Raw genomic sequence first — 21656 nt, 5'->3', positions numbered from 1 at the left:
CCATGGCTCCCCTCCCTGCTCCAGAGTCCCTCCCCAGCTTTCCTGGAGCCCCTTGAGGGACTGGAAGGGGCTGGAAGGTCTCCCTGGAGCCTTCTCTTCTCCAGGCTGAACCCCCCCAGCTCTCTCAGCCTGTCCCCACAGCAGAGGGGCTCCATAGGTGTTTCTTCAAATATAGGCAAGCCTTCATGTAAGTAGCGATTTTAGAAAAAAAGCCTTACATTAAAAATGCCCAAATGCCACTTACTTCAGCAAATTCAACAAGAATTCATAAATGTTAACATGGAGCAGTCCCAGCCCAGCGGGTGCCCCCACAAGGGCCCGGGAGAGGCCACCAAACGTCCCCTTACCTGCCGATGGGCATCCACGAGCTGCTCCTCCAAGGTTGCCACTCGCTCCAAAGCTGCTCGCAAGCGTTCCCTGACCTGCAGTCACGTTAAGATAACAGGAAAAGCCATTATTTATCCGTGACGAGGGCGCCCTAAATCTAGGCAAGCTTCCAGACCCTCCTGGCTGGCTGGCAGCCAGGCTCAGCTGGATTCACATCCAGGGCACAGGCTCAGGGATGCTCCAGCACACCCCTGGGAGAGCAAAAGCATGCTGGAGAGGAACAGCCCAGACCAAACTCATTCTTGCAGAAGACCCATGGCTGGGGAAGCTTGAAGATGTCTTTTAGCAGAGCAAGGTGCTGCTCGAGGTAAATGAATCAGGAGGAGCAATAGGAGCTGTAATGCAAAGACTGAACCAGGGTGCCAAATACCAGCCCTCGCCATCACCACGTGAGCGACCCGAGGAAGAAAGATCCCCATTCCCGACAGCCTTGAACCCACAGCATCCACTCGGAAGCCCCACTGGCTCCTAAAGTAAGGGAGCTGCAGCTTTTGGATACCCAAGAACTTCCTCCTGAGGGACCCCATGTCACCACCCATCTTAACAATAACAAATGGCATCCAGCGGGAGGGAGGAGGGTTGGGAGAAGGTCAGCTCTGAGCAGGAGATGCTCATGGAGCGAGCCAGGAGAGAGGTCCCAGCAGCCTGTCTCACCTTTTCATCTAGCGCCTTGTGATGCTCAAAGAGTGACTTGAGCGCCTTGAGCACCTCGACCTCACTGGAAACCCCAGACGGTGACTGGGCCTGACGCTTGACCACGGTCATCCTCAGGGACCGCTCATGCCTCGACACTAGGCACTCCAGGTGCTCCAGCAAGAGCTGCAAGAGGGCAAGCATGAGGTTCTCACCACCCTGGGGGCTGGCGATGCTGGTATCGGCCCAGCAGCCTGCGGTGTCCCACATTTCTGGGGACTGAAAGCCAGGCAGCAGGTTTTCTATGCTTACCCGGGTGTTATTGCGCTCGGCTTTCAGCTCCGAGATCTCCTCTTCCCTCTCCAGGAGCTGCTCCCGGCACGCGCTGAGCTCCCGCGTCAGCGTTGCAAACTCCTGCAGAAATCAGGGCATGGTGGTGAGCAGGGAGAGCGGGATGGAGATGGAGCCAGCGTCCCGGCCCCACTGCCGGCACCTCCAGACAGAGGATTTCCCATCCAAACCCCACCAGTGAGAAACGGGGACGCCAAGGGCAACATTGAGAAATGGGTTGAGAAGCACAGCCAGGCTGGGAGGTGATCTGTTCCTGGATTCCCCAAGTGCTTTGGACAAGGGAGAACACAGCATCCCAATATTTATCCATTTGGTTTGATGTCCGATGACACGAGAAACTGTTCTACAGCTCTAGAGGTGCTCAATGGCATTTAGAGCACCCCAGTCAAGGCCACCAGCATGCTCCCATCCCCACTGTCCCCTTGATGCAACCCAGCAGAGCACCCACCTTGGAGCATCCCATCAGGCTAAAACTCACGGCAAAGCCACAGCCGGCCAGGATGGGTCCCCTGGCCCCAAGCCAGCCTCTGCCATGGCCTCAGGACCTGGCATCATCCAAAATCTCCTTCCAAAGGGAAGAGCAAGATCTGCCCCGGTCCAGCATGTGGGGCCCCATCGAGCTTCTTATGGGGCAGCCCCAATCCCCGAATCCCAGCTGAGAGCGATGGGGCACAGCAGCAGACGTGGCAGGTGCCGCCAGTCCTTGCTCCAGTCACCAGTCCCTGCAGGGAGGCGACGGCCAGCAAGGCAGAGCCGTGCATGCAGCGATGCCAACGCAGAGCTGCAACGCCAGCACGTCCTTGGGGATATCATGGGCCCCTCAGAAACCGAGCAATCACAGCCATAACTGTGTTGAAGGGGAAAGGAAATCTGCTGTGAGGTTCCCAGGATGCAGGAGAGTTCATTTTCCCTTAAAAAATGAAAACCCAGCACCTGGATTAGCCCAGGAACACCCTCCTGTTGCTCCCAGTTGCTCTTCCCGTCGCCAAGCGGTGCCAGGACTAAGTGACATTTTGCAGCTGGGATTTTGGGGGGTGAAAAATGCAAATGCGGAAACGCTTCATGAATTTACACCAGTTTCACAGTGTTGTTAAGAAGAACTGAAAAAAGGAAAAGGGTTTCAGAAGAAGCTGAGAAGGATTTGAATGAGCATTAACAAACCCAATTTCGACTGGGGGCTGAAAGCGGTTTTACAGCTTGAAATTCTCTTTCACTTTAATTTTCAAGTTAGATAAATAAAAACCCTCCAAACTGAAGCAAAACGTTGACACTTAGGTTGAATCAAATGCTCTGCTCAGCTCAAACGAAACCTCTCGCAACAGCTTCTCCAAGAAATCGAGAGCCTTTTAATCTCCGTTTGTCCCAACTAGATCTTCCCTCTCCCCTCCCACCCCAAACTGCTCACACTGGTGTGGTTTTTAGCCTGGGGTTGGTGGGGGCTGTGGTGACGCTGGTGGTGTTGAGACCCCCCGGCAGGACAGGACCTGCTTGTGCTGCAATGTGGAAGAAGACAAAGAGCCACCGCAGCAATTAAAGTCAGTCATCGTCCCTGTAAAGAGCTGCTTTTCTGCCCATCGCCGTGCCTCAGGCCTGCTGCCGCCCGACATCCTCGCCCCAGGGCCTGAGTCCCCATTCCTGCCCCATCACTTCCCTGGGGACCGCTCCAGCCCCGGGGTCATCCCTGTCCCCGTCGCTTCCCCGGGGACCGCTCCAGCCCCGGGGTCACCCCTGTCCCCATCACTTCCCCGGGGACCGCTCCAGCCCCGGGATCATCCCTGTCCCCATCACTTCCCCGGGGACCGCTCCAGCCCCGGGGTCACCCCTGTCCCCACCACTTCCCCGGGGACCGCTCCAGCCCCGGGGTCACCCCTGTCCCCATCACTTCCTCGGGGACCGCTCCAGCCCCGGGGTCACCCCTGTCCCCATCAGTTGTCCCCCAAATCAGTCACAGCCCCCCACACCTCCATCACCAGCCCCTGCCATGCCCAGGCATCATCCCACGCTTGCTCTCGGCCCATCCCACAGCCCCCTGGAGCGCGGTGAACCCCACCGCCGAGCAGCTTCCCTGGGATATGGCTGCGCCGGCCAAGCCTTTCCCGGAGCCGTGCTCTCCCGGCTGTGGGGATTACGGCTCGGCACAGCCCAGCAGCGCACACACGTGCGTGCGCACCGCTGGGTTATGCAAGCGCTGCGCGCAGGAGCGAGCAGCTCATGAGCATCCCCACGGATTATACCAGGGCTGGGAATGCCAGTGAGCGGAAAAAGCATGCGAGAGCGGCAGCGAGAGGTGCCAGATTAGGGGCCCGTGAGCCGCTGGCTGCTTCAGATTTAGGGATATGTCACTCTTCTAGTCCCTCAATATGCCAGGAGACAGGCAGCAAGGCACAAGGAGCAAAAGCATTCTCACAGCCGTGATGGCCCCAGGAACATCTTTCCAAGCCCAAGCTATGACGGTGTGTGACACTGGCTGTGGACTCTCCCAGCACCAGGGCAGGGACCCAGTGGATCCAAAGTCCCGAGATCTCCAAAGGGTGAAAACCTCTTGCTCTGCCCCATGGCTGGCAGGGGAAGCTGGGGCTGCGGGCGCAGATGCTCTCCCCGCTGGGGTGAACAGGGCTATGGGTGGCGTGGGACGGATGGGACAAGGCGTCGGAGGCAGGAAGGGAAGAGGGATGCCAGGGCTCAGCCCTCCTCACCCCGTGTTGCCTGCGCGGCCCGCCCTGGCTGGCCAAGCTGTACAGATTGCGCCCGCAATCAGGCTTTCATCCCGCAAGGCAAGGAGATTAATAGAGAGAGAAAATCCGCTGCAGGGAGACAGGCAGCCCCCCCACCCCGACGCAATCCGCAGGTCAGCGGGTCAAAGCGTGGCGGCGGTGGCTCCGCTCCCGGGCACACCACAAAGCTCCAGCCAGACCCCATCCCATCGGGGTGCTCCTCTCCGAGCCCTCCATCCCGCCGGGAATGGCTGACGGGATCCTGTGCTGTGCACCCCAGCGAGGCTGCCAGGCCTGGAGCATTCCACGGCAAACAGAAGAGACCACGACAACTGTCCTTCCTTAGGAAAAGGCTGCAAAAAAGAGCATTTACCACCAAAAATAGCAACACCCCTGCAGCAAGACGGGACAGCAGCAGGGGTTAGCTGAGTACACAAGGCTGGGGGCACTTGCAAGCCTGATTTTGATGCTTTGGGAATAAAAATATAGGAATAAATCAATCCAACGCCCGCCTGTAGCTACTTCCATCAGCCCCAGCTGTGCCAGACGTCTGCCCAAGCACTGCCACCTTGCTTCGGGCCACTGGCGGGCACCAGGGGAGTTTGGGGACCGTGAGGACAAGCTGTCCCCAGCTCCCGGCTGCAGTGTCACACCCTGGAGCACAGCTTTCACCCCCATCCACAGGTACGCCATTGCCCTAAGTGCCAGCGAAGTGACGATAAAGAGGATCTGGGTGATTTTCCTCTGCCCTGCCCACGGCCAGGAGTCTTCCAAGAGACGCAGAGCGTCTGCCCCCGGCTCCGATAAGCTCTCAAACTAAGCAGGGACACCTATAAACGGATTAGAAAGTGAAGGAGAGGTGCCTGATCTTCAATCAAAGGGCGGATGACGAGGCACGGCCCTGGGAAGCCCTGCGGGAAGCCCAGCAGCCTGGGAAGTGGCTCATTTGGATTAAAACCAAACCACCCAACGCGCGACCGGCTGGGCTCAGCCCCAAACCCCGGGGCAGGAGGGAACAGGGTGAGTGGATGGATTCTATTTTCACCATCAGAGCATGGAGGGAGACCCGAAGCACCACACCTTGTGGCCCAGGGCTCGAGTCTTCTGTCAGTGCCAGGCATGTCTGGGGTTCGGGGTCTTCCCCCTTGGCTGCATCAACGGGGAAGGCACAGGGAAGTGCTGGAGGGAGGCCAGAAACCAGCTACATGGAGACGGCTGGGAAAAGCAAGGAGAGGTTTAGGAAGCTCAAGGAGGGGAAGGCTCATAGCATGAAAAAGCTGAAATGCAAAAGTCCTCAGCCCAAAGCCATCTTCTGCCTTTGCCCGTGCCGTCCGCAGCACAGACAGGGACGCAACGAGACCGCACCAAAGTGAGCAAAATTCCCCCATTTGCGGCAGGAGCACAGATACTGCTCCAAGCCTCGGGAACAAACTGGCTCCAGCTGTGGGATTAATGGCATTTTAAAGCCCCTAATTGGAGTGATTGCTCCTGACGGGCCAGGCGTGCGAGAGAGGGGGATGTGGGAAGGATGCCCACCCTGGGAAATCAGCGCTGCCAACTCGGTACGCGAGGGATGGAGCCCCTTCCCTCTGTCCGTCCGTGCCGGGAGTTGGCAGACCCATCACCTCAGTTTCTCCTTGCTGCCCCCAGAGCAGAATTACGAGAAAGCCCTAAGTCAGAGCTGAGGGGATAAACACAACCCCAGCAGTGCGTAGCATGGGATTACGAAGATTAAATCCGGGCAGGTTCGACCATCACCCACCCTCAGCACCGAGCACTGCGGTGGCATGTCCTGCACCTCTCGGCCACAGCACCGTGACTCTGCGGGGACCATCCATGGGGAACTGGTGTCCAACTGGTGTCCTCCCCTCTCAAAACACGGTCACGACATGTATTTCCACCCAGGATTGCTCAGAGAGGAGCATCGTGCAGCTGAGCAAGCAGGAATCCAACACCTCAGCACCCTGGTCTTGCGGGAGGGTGGCCAGTTCCAAGGGTTCAATGCTGAGCCACCAGGTCCTTCCATCCCTCCCCAAAATCTTGAGACATTTTAAAGGTCTCATCCAGTGGGTGTTTTCTGCCAGCTTGGAGCTGCTGGGGCCCCTATTTTCATCCACGCTTTAGATATATTTTTAAGTTAAATGGGAGGAATTTGGGTGATCGTTTGATGTCAGGACCCTCTCCAGCTCCTGGGGGACCTCCAGGGAGCTCGAGGAGTCTTAGGGGTCTGCCCACCCCAAAAAGGCCAGCTCTCAGCTGCCCAGGTAGCCCCAAGCAGCCCAAAGAGGCAGCGAAGGTGCAGCAGAGCCGGGGCTGGAAGGAAGAACTGCAGGAGGTTTCCATGGCCATCGGTAGCCCTCAACACAGCAGCCCCTGAGAAATTTGGGAGCCTGTTCTCCCCCTGACACAGCTGGGGACACGGACACCTGCCAAACCCTGCCTGGGCGGGGAGAAGTGCCATCCCACACAGGACCCCGCTCCGGGAACACATCTGGATACACCTGGAGCCCTGCATGTTGCACCCCCGGGTGGCACCTACACCCAGAAGAGCAGGGGGGAGCCCGGCTGAGTGGCCAGGCAGGAGGGAGCTGGACCCCGTGCCAGGGCCCCGGGGGTGTGCCGGGAGCACCCGGACCCTGGTCAGGGCTTGGTCCTCGGCCACATGCCCCCTGCACAGGCAGGGAGGGCAGAGGGATTGGAGCCGAGAGCTTTCAGTCCGATTAAGTTGCGTTCAGGGCTCCCACATGAATAAATAAATCATGTAAGAAGTATTAAGGCAGCTTAGTCTCCACGGGAAATCGCCCTAGAGTTCTGCCTTTTGGGGGCTGAGGGATGCCCCATGGATTAGGGGGAGGAATGGCTTGGCCACGTGGCAACCAAGCCCCGCACGGGCAAGGAGGAATGGGGGTTACAGGCAGGAGTATCCCCGGACCATCTCCGCCTGCCCTATTCGGGGGTTTCCCCGGGACAAGCACATCTCCTGCCTGCCCCATTGATGGCTCTGCCAGCACTCTGGATCCCGCGCTGACACAGCAGCATCCAACTGCCACTGTGCCCTGGAAGCGCCACATTCCCCAGCCGCCATCCACCCAATCCTCCCAGGCAGCACCTCCTCCGCACAGCCAGGGCTTGGCTCTTCGCTGGCACTGGAGACAGGCTGTCAGCCTCGTGGGTGCCCAAGCCTGCCCCAAAAAAAGGGTTTCTTCGAGCAATCCAGCTTGAATCCCGTCCCAATGGGGTCCGACACATTGCAATAAGCTCCTGGCCAAAAGGGCTCAGAGAGGAGGAGGAAGAGGATGGGACAGGCCCACGGAAAGCCCCCACGCAGCACCCCGGGGAAGAGACCCGCCGCATCCCGCTTACCTGGTACATGCACATGCTGGGATTAATCCCATTGGGCAGGTGAGCGCCTTTGGGTTTGCTCCCCCCGTTCATGCTGAGCCCTCATCTCCCACGAGGGCGGCCGGTGCAGCCCCGAGGGCGAGGGGCAGAGCGGGCACCGGGGGCCGCCGTGCCCGGGCACAGAGTCCCCCTGCCCGCACAGGGACAGGCAGGGCAGCGGGAGGCGGCGGGAGCTGAGGGAAATTCCCCATCTGCTGCCCACCCTAATCACATCCCTCGCCGCGGTGCAGGGAGCCGGAGGCAGCCCTGGCTGGAGCGGGGCACCCGAGCGGGCTCGTGGGTGCAGGCGCTGCCACCGCGTCCCTTCGCGCTGACCCAGTTTGCTGCGTCTGCACGCCGCCCGTGCCCAGGCACTGAAGACCCTTTATTGGAGCAGGAGCGGAGACTAAATCCGCGCGGTCCCTTAATCCGAGGCGGCTGCAGCGGGGCGGGCAGCGCACGCTCAGGGTGACCTGGCTTGCTCTCTCCGGCGCACGCCGGCTGGGGCACGGGGAGCAGAGGGGACACAAGCCCCCGGCACACGGGATGTGGTGGTGGCCCTGTCTGCACCCAACTCTTGGGCACATCTCAGCGCCTCTCGAGGGGCAGAGAGCAGCTCATCCATGGGGACCCCAGGCGCTCCTGGGGAAGCACTGTTGGGTGCTCAGCACCGTGGGTGGGGACGTGGGCTGCTGCCTTCCCCCTGCGCGGCTTTCCCCTACTCGAAGCGGAGAAGGGATGCCAAAAGCCGGCCAGCCACCAGCCCAAGCTCCGTCCTGGCTTGTGCCACCACTTTTGCTCCATTGCTTATTTCCCATCTCCCTGGGGGGCTCCGAACCCCATCACCCAGGTAAGGCAGGAGGATCTAAGGCACTGTCAACACAGACACAAGCGTTCGAAGCCTCCTGCTTCCCTGGCTGCTGGGCTTCTCGCTGGCTCTTCCCACACCGCGGCCACAAAGGAGTGGTGCAAAAGCCCCCCCATATCCTGCTTCCCCCAAGTCTGGGCCCTGGGACACTGTGTGCTGCCCCACAAGACCCCACAGGGAAGGTGGGCAGCTCATTTCCCCCCTGCGCAGCCCTGCAACGCTGATCCACCCCATCCTCTTCTGACCTGAGCACCTTTGTTTGCAGAGGCCGAGCTCAAGTCCAGGTCTCTGGAGGACCTGGAGCGGGTCCTGCGGGTGGAGGAGCCGGGAGCAGAGCAACACCAGGCTCTCAGCGGAGCCAGAAACCCCAGCGGAGCCATGGCAAGCGCCGGTTTCCCCGTGCCCTGAGCTGCTTGCTCAGCACAGACCCCTGGCAGCCCCCCGCCCGCTGTCTGGCTGCTCTGCCTCAGGGAACAAATGGCCCCATTGCGACATCCCGATCCCCGCTCTGTGCCCAGCTCTGCCTCCGGCCTCCCCTCTCAGGAAGAAGCTCGAGACAAAGAAAATCCCATCACCCACCACTGCCCCACCGGGTGATGAGGCTGATGGAAAGGATCCCTCCCAGCAAGGGAAGGGGCAGGGAGCAGGGGCTTCCCTCCAGCACTGGGGAAGGAACATGGTTAATGTCCCCCTTCAGGGATAGTACCGGTGGGGACTCATGAAACCAAGGACTGCCTGTCGTCCCAAGGAGCACGCTGGAGGCAGCAAGTCAGACCTGCTACCCAAAATGTGTTGTCTGCTCCCTAGGCACCCTTCGGTGTCAACAGGCGAGCACAGACCCTGCGTCTGCCTCCCCATTGCCCTGGGGTGTCCTCAGGAAGGTTTTGCCCCTTCTTCACACCCATTCCCCTGTGCAAGTGGGGCGATTACAGTCCCACACCTCCCCACTCACAGACCACCTCTGAACATCCCGACGGCTCGTTGATGCTCCAGCCCCTCGCAGATCAACGAGGGGTAGAGAGGAGAAGGGGAGATGTTCCAGCTGTTTGTGGCTTGGCCTCAGAGAACCTACAGGTTCTACCACGAGTATGAGGTGCAGCACACCCCGCAGCATCACCGCTATCACACCAAGCTGGTCGTCCTAAAGGCATGAGCTAAAAATCACATCCAAGTGGCTGATCACCCTTGTATGTCTCGACGAAGGCTCCTGCTGATCCCAGGGCCAGATCCTTACCTGTGGGAGGGCCGAGTTGAGCTGCCTCTGGAGCTGGTCACGCTCCCGGAGGGTCTCTTGCAAGCGGCTCTGGGTGACGGAGAGCGTCTCGCGGGTCTCCCGCAGGGTGTCCAGCAGCTTGTCCCTCTCATCCAGCATGTTCACCATCAGCTGCTCGAAGTCGGCATCCGCCTCGGAGCCCTGCGGGGGACCCAGAGGGTCCCCCTCGCTAATGGTGGGCATCACCTCGCACATCATGGCGGGGTGCGACAGGCAGGCAAGGGTCCTGGAGGCGCCCGGTGGGTGGGGTGGTAGGTGCTGTCGAGCTGCAGGACCCCGATCACATTGCTACGGGCTCCTGCAGGTCAGGGGAGCCAGCGCTGGAAGGGGCGATTGGGTGGTGAAGGTGGAGGGATCCCCATCTCTTCTTCTTGGGTGCTAAACAGAAGCTGGCATCGCTCCGGTGGGGATGGAGGGATGTCTTAGCATTAACAAGGCCCTTGCAGTCTTAACCCCCCCCAGTCGGCTGCTTGTCACTGCCAGGGTCCCTTGTGTCACCTCTCTGATGCCTTTCAGAGGGGCCGGAGCATCAACGAGCCATGGGGATGTTCAGAGGGGGACAAAGCGACCCTTGAGGACTTGTCCTGACAGGGAGCCCAAGCTGGCAGCAGTAGAGGGAGGATCCAGGGGATATTTGGGCTGCCCGGGCATGCTGAGAAGGAGTCTGGTGGCGGTGGGCTGTCCTCTCCAAGGCTGGATGAGATGGTCACCGCTGCTCCGGGAACGTGTCTCCGTTTGGCATCACAGTGGTGACCTACAGGAGATGGGAGAGAGATCAGATCCCTCCTGCTGCGTCCAAACTGCCCAGGGCACCTGCCCAGCACCCTTTGCCCCCCATCAAAACCCTGGAAGGCTGCAACAGGCTCAGCACCCACAGGAACGGGCTGTGTCAAGTCGTACCACCCTGCACCCATGCGGTCACTACACTGCACCCAGTACGGCACCAAGCTGCAGCGAACAGCATCCCGGGACCAAAATCCCTGCAATAGTTTTTGGCAGTCACACATCCCGGGTCAGGATCCTGTCCCCTCCGTGGAGCGCCTTGGCTGCCGAGGGACCCCATGGCTCAAGTGTCCTCCAGCTGCAGAAACTCTCTGTTTGCAGAAAATCAGGCTCAAAGCAGAGTTTGGCCCAAACCTGGCCCAAAGTCACAGCAACAAATGAGTTGAACGACGAGATTAACGGTCACCCCCCCCCTCCCTGTGGTGTCAACAGGAACAGTCGCAGTGGGACTGTCCGTTCAGTGTTAACCGAACGCATCCTCCATCGGTGAAACCTCTACCCAGGGGATGGAGGCAGCAGCATTCCTGAATTATTCCCCGAGCACAAGAACTGTTGTCTGCTGGTGCCAGGGAAGAGAGGCAGGAGAGCAGAGGCAGAGCTGCCAATGCGGGCAGCAGCCTGGATTTAGGCTGGATTAAAACATGGGTGGACCCAGGGACTTGACCCCAGGGGTGATGCCGGTACCTCCAGCCCCACCTCCATTTCCACAGCCCAAAACCACCAGGACGAGAGGCTGGGATGTCTCCCCTCCTGGCCGCAAGCAAGGTGCCAAAGGAGGATTTCTCCTGACGCAGCCCTTTGGGTGAGCTTCAGCCCGCTACAGCTGGATGAGGGTCCCCAGCAGCCAGGGTTGGTGTGCTGCTGTCACCCCAGCCACCCTGGGGACTTGCCCACCGCTTATCACCACCTTTACCAGGCTTTGTCTGCAAGGGGATAAACCGGGGGCAATTCTGGAGCCAAGCAGCAAAACACGACGCGGCAAACCTGGGACAAGGGCTGCTGGTCTAACACCGGTGATGGGGCAGTCCCCCGTAAGTTTTTAAGTCTTTACGACAGATAACGCTCGAGGCTTAGGTCTGAGCATCCTCCTATCACCCACCCTTCAAACCAACGGACACACGGACAAAAAGGACCTGGCACGCAGCCATGGGCCAGATCAGCCTGTTCTGGCCCTTCAGACTGGAATAAAAGCTCGTGTCTCAAACAGCTCGGCGTCACAGCGGGGCTCTTCTCCCCCGTTCAAAGGCGGCCTGCGTAAAGAGACACTTTTGTGCGCACCCAGATGCGCAGACACACACGCTGCCGGGGCCGGGGGAACCGTAGCTCCGTTCTTGGGATGACATTGGCTCATCAGCTGATGGGAAGTTTGACACAAAAAACCCTCTAAAAATAGAGAAGCTCTGGCAAAACCACCAGGTCCTCCCTGTGCATCCAGCGCATTACGCTGAAAGCCGGCTCCCGCACGCCAGGGACATGGGACGGGGCGTCCCGCAGGTGTCTGTCCCACCTCCTCCCCCTTTACAGATTTAAGTCGCGTTCCTCAAGCGGGATAAAACCTCTTACGGGCGTATAACGCTATCCTGAACCTTTGAGGCTTGTTCGCGCTCCTTTCTGGCTGTTAGGACGTGGATAAGGGATAACTGTGACCGACATCCCGTCCCTGCAGCATCCCTGCAAAAAGGAGGCTGGTGGAGGAAAAGGCACAGAGCGATGGACCACTCCAGCCCCCTGCTCTCCTTGGGTTGAGTCAGACATGAGTCCCATCCCTGTAATTAAGCAGGTGTAACGTTTTCCGATCCTCCTTCCACTAATTAGCAGCCCCAGCAGTATCCACACAGGAGCACGGCCATGCTGCCAGCCCTCCTGGAGGGCAGACGACCCAGGCTCTAGGGAGACTGGGGGCCAAGAGGAGCAGAAATCAGCCTTACCCCACGGCAAAGCCCTGTTAATTTGGGTGCAAAACCCGACCAAAGCGGCTTTCATGCCCCATCTCACTGCTGTGCCCCTGCTCATGGGGTAAGCGTGGAGAAAGCCCGTCCGCGCCGCGCAAACCCAGACGGCCCCCCCCCCCCCGCCCCGGCAGAGCAGGACGTGAATGGCAAAATCAGCTGCGTGGCCACATCCCCACCTCCACTGCTGGTGAGGAACTGAACGAATTAGCAGGTGATTTAAGAGATATCAATCAAGGCACCGAGGGAAGAGCCCTGCAGGCACTCAGGGAGGGGAAATGCTGCAGGGAATAGCCAAGACATAAATCTGACGGGAGCGATGATGGGATGGAAATTTATCCCAGCTGCAAAGGAGAGACTCGCTTACCATGAGGAGATGCTGCAGACGCTGGTCCCAGTGGGGCCGTGGCGTCTCCCCACACCACATGGAGGTAATCCAAGGGGCTGGACCCACACAGTGCAGGAGTCGGCACAGATTTACTCCACGCATCACCCAAGGGCTGCTTTTCTTTTTGCTTCCCCCACGGACGGGTGGTTGGGGGGGTTTGCGTAAGCCCATGAGCTACTTCGCTTCCCTGCAACCTGCTCCTGTTACACACTTATATCCTGTTACATCCGCCGCCCTTGGGAAGGGAGGCTGGGGGTGATAAGCCCAGCCTGGACACCTCAGCCTGGGGAGGGTGATAACAGGATTATGGGGACCTTGCACGGCACCGATGCTGGTCCAGGACAGACTCATCCCATCTTGCTAGTCCCCAAAAGCATCTGTGCTCTGCCCTCCTGAGCGTGCTCAGCAGAGGCGTGATACAGCATAGAACTGTCCTCCCGTGACAGGCAACGCTTTTCTCCCAGTGACCCAAAGCTCCTCCATGACCAGGGCTTGGGGAACATCTTCACTGGAGGGTGGTCACGTTCTCCCCTTGCACCCCGGGCTACCAGGCGTGGGTAGCATGGAGGATACGTGCTGTGGCATAAGGCAAGGAGAGCTGCTACAATGCTCTGCAGCTGGAGAAGCACCACAAGCAGGGGTGATACTTCCAAACCACCAGAAAGAGCAGCCAAAGCCCGCTTTGTCCTGGCCTTAAGCCCCCAGGAAGCTGGTGGGCGGCCAGCCCAGTGCTTTCAGGGCTTTCCACACTCCCCATGACGCTGCTGCACCGTGAGGGTCCCTCTGCCAGCAGGTCCCTGGCAGGTAAATCCAGGCTGATGCTCTGCCACCTCCGAGCATGGCTCTGGAGACAATTCAGCCACGTGTCCCCATCTCCTGGCTGAAACCGCGTAGGACCCCAAGGGTGGAAAACATTCCCTGCACAGCAGAAGCACCATCCACATCCATAATCGCTATGGACAGACACTGAGCTGCCTCTAGCGTCCATGTCGCAGAGCTGTCCCGCCAACAACCACTGGGTAACTCTCCTACCCCGTGGACATGGGAGCAATTATTTCTGGATTCAAACACTGCAGCTTGTGCTGCGAAACCAGAGCAACAGCAAAAGCACAACCCCCAGGAGTCGCCCAGTTAATGGGAAGGACCATCACCCGGCATCAGGGCGGCTGCAAAGGTTTTATTGGTGATGCCAAGTGAGGAAGCCAGGACTGGACTGGGTTTGATACCTGCTGTCTGCAAGCATTTTGGAGCGGGAAGTGTGTTCGGCAAGCAACGGGCAGGGTGAGCGTGCAGGGGTGTGCGGACACGCAGGGACCTGCACACATGCAGCGACGTCCATGCATGCAGGGACGTGCACACGAGTAGGGACGCGCACGGGTGCAGGGACACGTGCAGGAAGCTCCCGCCTACGTCCAGCTCCCCTCGGCACCAGCATCCCCTCATTTCTGCACCACCTCAAACCTCGGGATTCTCTCCCTTCTCCAAAACCAGCAGAAAATCACCCATTCCCACGCAGCTCTTCCCCCGGGAGCCCAGCTGGCGGTCGCGTACACAAGACGCCGTCCCCGCATAACGAAGCTCAGCGTTTCTCGCGCAGACCCACATGCCCAAGCGGTCGCTTTTAAGGACCCTGGGGATGTCAGGGTGGATGACAGCCCGAATGCATCGCACGCTTTGCTGGCGGCTTTAGCAGCAGCGAGGGCAGATTGAAGGCACTGGATGTCGGCGGGGTCTGAGCTTGCTCCCAATTAGCAGCAAAACGCTGCCCGTGAATCTCAACCTTTCAACTGTATCTGGTAAAACTATGTAAATGCTGCTGCCTGGGTTTAGAGGGCCTTAACTGATGGGATAATCATTGGGTAGAGGAGTGAGGATGCGAGGAGACAGCTGGCGAGCTGAGAAAACAGACACTGCGCAGCTCTAGCCCTTTGCTGGGTATTTTTAGTCCCGCGGGGCTGCCAGGCACAGACTCGCTGGGAGCAGGTTTGTTGCCAGTGAAAACGTGCCTGCTTTACTATCCCTTCCCCCCCCCCCCGCCCCGGCCCCCCCCTCAAAACGATGCTTTCCCCACAATTTGGGATGGAAAACAGCAGAGTCACGCGCTGCCTGCTTGGAGAGGCCGCTTTGCAATGACGGTGCCCAGACGTGGAGCAGAGGGGTTTTGTTTTTTGGGTTTTTTTTGCCCTTGAGCTGATTATTTGCTCGGCACGGCTCCGTAGCAAGCCACGCTGCCTGCGGGATGCTCAGTCCCAGGGAGCACCCTGGCTTTCCCTTTTCCACCAGGCCGAGAAGCACACCCAGCATTTATCCACATGCAAACCAGCCTGGGCGCCGAGGCAGAGACAGGCGTGTGTTTTTTCTCCGAACAGCTTCGCTCTCATCTCAGCCCTGACAAGAGAAAGAAAGAAACCTCCACGGCTCTGTCAGCAAGATCATCACCCCAGCAGGCAGCTGGCAAAGAGGGTTTAACGCGCACCTCGGAGGCAACAAGCTCGCAGAGATTGATCATCCCATAAAAACGTCAGTTTGATCTTTTCCGCTCCTCGAAAATCCTCGTCAGCTGCCCAACCTGGCCTCCAAAGAGCGGCGCAGGCAGGGCGGCAGAGCCCACACCAGCGGCTGTTGCTTGCAGCTCAGCGGCGCCGGGATGGCTTCCCCTCCGCTGAACCAGCTGAGGACGGCGTCCCAGCGTCCTGCGCTCACCTCGTCCCCGCCAGGCTTGGGAGGAAGGAGGAGGGCGACGCCTTTTTGCTGTTGGTTTCTCCTTGCAGGACTTCTTTTTTCACCTTTTCCTTGTGATGCTGCACTAAACGTGATTACACGGACAGGCCGCACGACTGCTGTATCCCGACATTTCCAGCAAGCTTGTCCCAGTCACCGTTCAGGCAGATGGAGCCAGTGTAAGTCCTTCCCACCCTCATCGAAGCTGGACACCACTCTGGAGATCTAGGAACACGGATCCCCCCTGGTGTGCCCCAGGGAAGGTCAGTCCTGACCCACCGAGCCGTGGCATGGCGTGCGGATGGCAGAGCAGGAACATCATCAACGTCTCCACCGACCCACAGAGCCCGCTTTCCGTTTTACCCTCGGTGGGAGACATGATAATTAGCGGCTGAGAAAATGAAAGATTATTCCTGTGCACAAGACAAAGAGGATGCTGAAGCGCCCTGACCCAACAGTGGAAACTGCAGAGCCTAGGAATGGAAATCTTCACCCGCGGCAAGTCTCGGAGATGCCTTTGCCACACGCTTGTGTGGGCCACGGGCTGAGATTTCACCTCCCAAGGCGTTTGTGCCCTGAGACCGCAGCAGAGCTGCTGCTCGTGTCACCGTGTCCGGATGGGGCTTGTCTGCACCGGAGATGGCCAGCTGAGCTCCACGTGCGCCAGGAGCTTCTCACATCCCTCTCTACAGCCCCACAGACCCCGAGGGTCCCTCCTCACCCTTCCTTTCCTCATCCCATCCCCATGCTCGGTGACACACCCTTTCTGTATTCTAAATCCACAGATTTCTTATTTTTACAAGCCTGGACCTGAGCAGCCCTGTCTGCAAGCTCATGCCCCCTGGCTTCTCCATCCTGGGGGCGATCCACAGGGAAAAAGCCGCATTTCAGTAAGAAAACCTATCAGCAGATACAGCCTCATCCCAGCATCTCTCCTGAGTCCTTCCATTTACTCCGGGATGCACTGTGGCCTCTGGAGACCTCCAGTCCCCTGAGAAGGACAAGGAAGATCCAATTTACTATGGGGCCCATATGGTGACGGTGCCTCCACATTCCCTAACGCAGCCCCGCCGACGGCAGGGTACCGCGCAGATGGTACCTGGCTGATGCCAGGGACAGCCCGTGGCCAGGACACCCAGGGATAATAAGGGAAATGAGGCATTCTGGCTAGAAAGAAGGTGCCAATTTTTAGCGGCAAAAGGTTAGATCCACATACCCAAGGGTGAGATGGATTCGCAGAGGGAGAGTCACCGCTGCGGAGATCTGCATTATGGATGTGATCGAGACCTGAAAAAAGATGTAGCGGTGCCTCCTCTCCCGTCCAGGCCCAGGAAGTCACGCGGCGTCCCCACACCTTCAGCAGTGTGTCCTTCGCTCTCCAGGGGACAATTCCCAACTTGTCCCTTGCTGGAGATGGAACCCTGGCAAGACAGGACGTTTGGGCAGCATCTCCAGGTTTTGGACCTGTCTCAGAGGTCTCAGGGAAGCAATGGGTGCCCCTAAAGTATGGGGAGAGAGGAGATTGCAGGCAACAAAAGACAGCTGCTCCCAATATCTTACCTTAAGGGGCACGCTTCTGCCCCACAGGCTTGCTCCAAAACCAAAGAGCAGGTCCCATCCTGAGCCCTTGCTCACTCCAAGCCGCTAAGCCAGAGGAGAAACCGGGAGAAAAAATGTCCAGATCTGGCTGTTTCTTTGCAGGGAGAAGTAAGTGTTAGTATTCAACTGATATTTATAGTTCCCAGTGGGAGGGGAGGCATTACACACAACTTCCAGTGGGTATTTTCAGAAAGCCACCTGCTCCTCGCCATTGTGCAGAAACACAATTGTTCTGCAACAAAAAGCTCGTCAGACGATGAGCCGAAATCTCTGCCGGGTCCTCCGGCGCAGACACGGGGTGCACAGTGCAGAGGACGGTGAACACCCCTAGCAGGGGTTGGCACCTGAACTCGGTCACGTACACCAATTTACCGGACCGTGTCACCCCTTGGAGTGTTGTATTGGTCATGTTATGGTTCCTGACTCAGTTTCCCTGTTTCCAAAATGGGCTACGCGTCCTCAACCGACCCCAGAGGAAGGCGTAATCTCAGTTTATTGCAAGGAGGAATCTGGCACGGGAAGGGACTGCCGGGGTAAAGACACACCAACCCGCAAACCTCCTGCCTTTGCACTTTGGGGTGAGATGGCAGATGGGAATGAGCCTTGGAGGGGCTCCAAACTGGATGATCCCTCTGACAAGTGGGATCCCAACACCTGGCCAAGAGACTCAGCAAGCCCAGGCTCACCTTCAGACTTCATCTCTGGTTGGCAAGAGGACCACAGGCCTGAAGTTGCTGGTAAAGCCATGAGGATCCCAGTGAGGATCCCAGCTCAGGCGGGAGCCCAGCAAGCGTGGCTGGTGAAACCAGGGCACGTGGTCACCATAACACGCCCCTGAGCTGAACTTCAGCCAGCTGCAGACCTGCCCCAGCAGACAAAAGGGGTCACCCCAAACCATTAAAACGCAAACCAAACCCCCCAGGTCCGGTCACCACAGTTCCACTCCAGTCACCTGCGCTCATTATGTTTTGTAGTAGATTTCCACAAAAACACGGCCGCATCACTGAGACGATGGGACTGCTGGCAACACCCGAGAAATGCCGATTCCTTCCATGGGCGAGTGGTTGGGAAACCACTTTGTGCCGCGAGCCCGACTCCCTGGAAGGGAGGAGAAGGATGCGCCTGATGCACGACACCGAGCTCATCCCTCTTCCGGGATGTGGGCTGCCCTCAGACCCATCCATGGAGACAAGGACGGGTATTAACAGCAACCGACCCGACGCAAAAAAGCCACAACGCTGGTTACAATCATTTCCTCTCTCAATAGCTGGTCTGCTCGCCATCCCTGTGCGCGCATGCGGCTGTTTCATCTTTTTTCTCCATAACTTTGCAACCAAACCCTACGTCCAAAACCCTGTTAGGACAAAGCCTTTGACTTCGGCTTCATTCAAGGTGAGTTTAAACAAGCAGCAGAGGGAAATGCAATCGCCACGGCTCTTCTAGAAGCAGCACGTCAGGGTGAACCAGCCCCTAGATGAATCTGCAAGCGAAGGTGAGCACCGGGATCCCAGCAATCAGGCTGGTTTCCAGCCCAAGGTGGATGCAGACTCCTTTGAGAGGCAACAGGACAGAGGGGAGCAGTCTAAAACCATGGGGAGAAAATCGTGCGCTTGTCACAGAGGCGGCATCACTGCAAAAGTCCCCTCAGCTTTGGGAAAGTGGGGCTTTGTGCCTCAGTTTCCCCACTAGCAGGGCATAACTTCAGCCGTCGCTGAGACTCGGAGGGAGGGACGGCTGGTGATTTTCCATGATTTCACTTGAGGTTTTGCCATGGGTACATCCCTCCCACCCCCGTGACACTTTTGACGAGGAGTTATTTCATCTGGGAGCCTGACGCCCCGGAGCCGGGGGCCCTCTCCTCCTCGCTGCCAAACCAGCCCCTGCCCTGCTTTAGTCACACACCGTGAGCACTTGCTGGTGCTAATTTATTCAGCGATAGGGGAAGAGTCACCAGCACGAAGGGGGGCTGTTGAAATCTGCGACGCGGGTGCACCCGAGCCCTGTGAAAAGATGCAGAGGCGCCTCTTCACCCACCCCGGCCCCCCGGGCAGCTCGGGCTTCGGCGCCCAGCCCAGGGGACACAGGAGGCTGCTGGTGGTAAAGAAACCCCACGGCAAACACCGTGGGCATCCCGACGCTCGCCCTGAGCAGCTTGCGTGCCTCATCTGCCCAAGATCCCGGGTTTCCACCGCGTTGCCCAGCTCGCTGGCATCTCTTCCACAGCCAGCAGCATCACCCGCACCCTGGGCACAGCCCTCCGTGCAACCAGCCCCAGCAATAATTTGCCAATTTGTCCATTTTCCATCACAAAATTTGGCCGCCAGCTCCATGAACGGTGGAAAGGGAACGTGGCTCAGTGAGCTCCGCGGGGTCCAGAGCAGCACCCCGCTCCCTGCCCTGCCGGGGCAGGTCTGAAGCATTTTGTCACTATCCTTCACCAAATTTTGAGTGGTGTTGAGGAGGAGCCCAGGAAGGTAGTTTGGAGAGCCAGAGAAGAGGCAGACTGGGCTTTCAATGTGAAATTTGGGAAGTATTAGAGGGTGTTCAGAGCCATTGAGCGTAGACCGCGGAAATGCCTAGTGCTGCTGGCTCCAGCGTGGACCAGGGCAGACTCGGGAACACGTCCCTGCATCACGCTCAGGGAGGTTTTGTGGCCAACACAACCTGAGAGGGAAAAGCAATGGTCTGGGGCAGGACCCACGCCATGGGGAGGCCTCCAGAGCTCAGCAATTCACCACTGACCACTTCAGCACACAAGCAGAGACAACGGCAGTGAGACCGGCGCCCCAAGCCCTCCCCGTCCCGCTTGCAGACAATCCAGGGGCTCCCCAGATGCATGAGGACATCACCTTCCTCCTTCCTACCAAAACACGGGAGGTTTTAGCCCTTCCTATTCAAGAAGAGCGGCAACATCTTGATTGGGCAGTGGATGACCCCCAACCACAGGCAACTTGGATGGTTTTGGTAACTCAAGAGATGGGGGGGGGTATTCCTTCTGCTTTCCCTTCCTTGTGCTAAGTAACTTAAGCAACTTCTTTAATCCCTTTGCTGATGGCACAGCTAATTACTAAACAGCTTTCGCCCAGCGGCAGAGGTGCCTTGGTGGGGAGCGGGACACCAGTGCGATTCTCAGCTCTCTGCAGTCAGGCTCCGAGGGTGATCAGACCAGATCCAGTGCCAGGACAGCTCTGCAACACCCACGGGGAAAAAAACCCAGACGTACCCCATGTATCTCCACCCCTCCTGGGACACGTGGGTGGATGGGATCTCAGAGCCGTGGCTGCTCAGCTCTGCGTAGGGCAAGGCAGGATTGTGGGGTTAAATCCCCACCTGGCTGAAACCTGCTCTTCCTCCCAAGCATCCTCATGCCAGGGATAACCACAACCTTCCCTGGCTGAGTCGTGGTCCTTTGGCATCTTGGCTGTCCCCGTGTGGTTTGGAAGGGGAGGATGAAGCCGGCAGAGGGGGACAGAAGGCAGGACTGGTCCCTGCAAGGAGCAGGCAGAGATGGAGACAAACTGCAGAACGGCCCCCGACCGCCCCCAGCCCAGGCTGGACTAACCCTGTGCCACGTGTTCCCATGTCATCTCCTGGCGTCTCACCCCTGCGGTTCATGGCAAGCTCCAGGACATGGCACGGCATGGCAGAAGCAGCCGCGCGGGGACATCCGAGGAGAGTGACATTTAAAAGGCGGCCGGGGGCAAGGCGCAGACACTAGAGCTCTGTCTGCTTCTGTCTAACCCGCCATTGAGCAAGTCCACATCTTCAACCGCACCTCTTCGTTATACAAAATTAGCCTCCAGCTGAAGCTCGCCCGGCACAGAGCCTCCAGCCATAGCAGCAGGAAAGCACCAAGCGCCGGCCTTGGCCAGACAGCTCTTCAGGAAGCCTTCTCCTGAATTTGCCTTGCGTTTTAAGCCTTGTTTCTTGCAAGAAGGAGTTTTTGGTAGTCACTCTGCCCTTGCACGTCCCCAAAACACCATGAAGGAGAGGACTGTGTTCCCAGCTCACTGCACCAGCGAGGTGTAGGTCCTGAAGATGCTATGCTTTGAGAACTGAGTTGAGGAGGAAAATCCAAGTCATTCCTCTTTAGGAGAATGGTGGAATTAGCTCAACCCTTGTTAGCCATCAGAGAAACCACAGAGAGCATCTCAAAAATACCCTGCCATGGAAAAAACTCCACCTGGAGCTCATTTGTCCTAGATATAGTCCACAAGGAAGATATAAGGGATTTGCAAGTTCAGTTCCCTATGGAGAACTCAAGTGCTGGAGAAGACCAGGAAGAATAAATCAAGCTTTTTGTGAATGTCACGAGCGGTGTTAGACTCAGCAGGGAGCTTTGAGCAGAGCCCCCACAGGCTTCACACAGGTCCACCAGTCCCCTCCACCTCTCTCTTCATTAACTGGCAGCCCCCTACCCCAGCTAACGACCCCCATGGCTTATGGGGCAGAAAGGCCACCTCCTGCAGCTCAGGCAGGCAGAGCAGAATCAGGTGGCCGGGAGGGCAGAGCAGCCACAGACACCAGCCAGCTCCTTACCCGGCATGGTCCCAGTGGGGACAGGGTTCACAGAATCACAGACTGGTTCGGGTTGGAAGGGACCTTAAAG

At 58.4% G+C, this 21656-nt stretch overlaps 1 protein-coding gene across 2 annotated transcripts in view; it reads right to left on the bottom strand.

Moving 5' to 3' along the window:
• The window catches only part of PPFIA4 (PTPRF interacting protein alpha 4), a 64243-nt gene that overhangs the window by 25836 nt on the left and 16751 nt on the right, over window positions 1–21656 (bottom strand). For both annotated transcript variants that reach the window (XM_074563970.1, XM_074563971.1), the window contains exons 2-5: window positions 9569–10361; window positions 1333–1434; window positions 1042–1206; window positions 348–422 (exon numbers count right to left, since the gene is read on the bottom strand). In XM_074563970.1, coding sequence (XP_074420071.1) covers window positions 348–422; window positions 1042–1206; window positions 1333–1434; window positions 9569–9805 — 579 coding nt within the window. In that variant the 5' untranslated portion in view covers window positions 9806–10361. The remainder of the gene's footprint in view (window positions 1–347; window positions 423–1041; window positions 1207–1332; window positions 1435–9568; window positions 10362–21656) is intronic.

Source organism: Larus michahellis, chromosome 21 (genome assembly GCF_964199755.1).
Source record: "Larus michahellis chromosome 21, bLarMic1.1, whole genome shotgun sequence".
Classification (NCBI taxonomy): domain Eukaryota; kingdom Metazoa; phylum Chordata; class Aves; order Charadriiformes; family Laridae; genus Larus; species Larus michahellis.
This window is presented reverse-complemented; position numbering and strand designations above follow the sequence as displayed.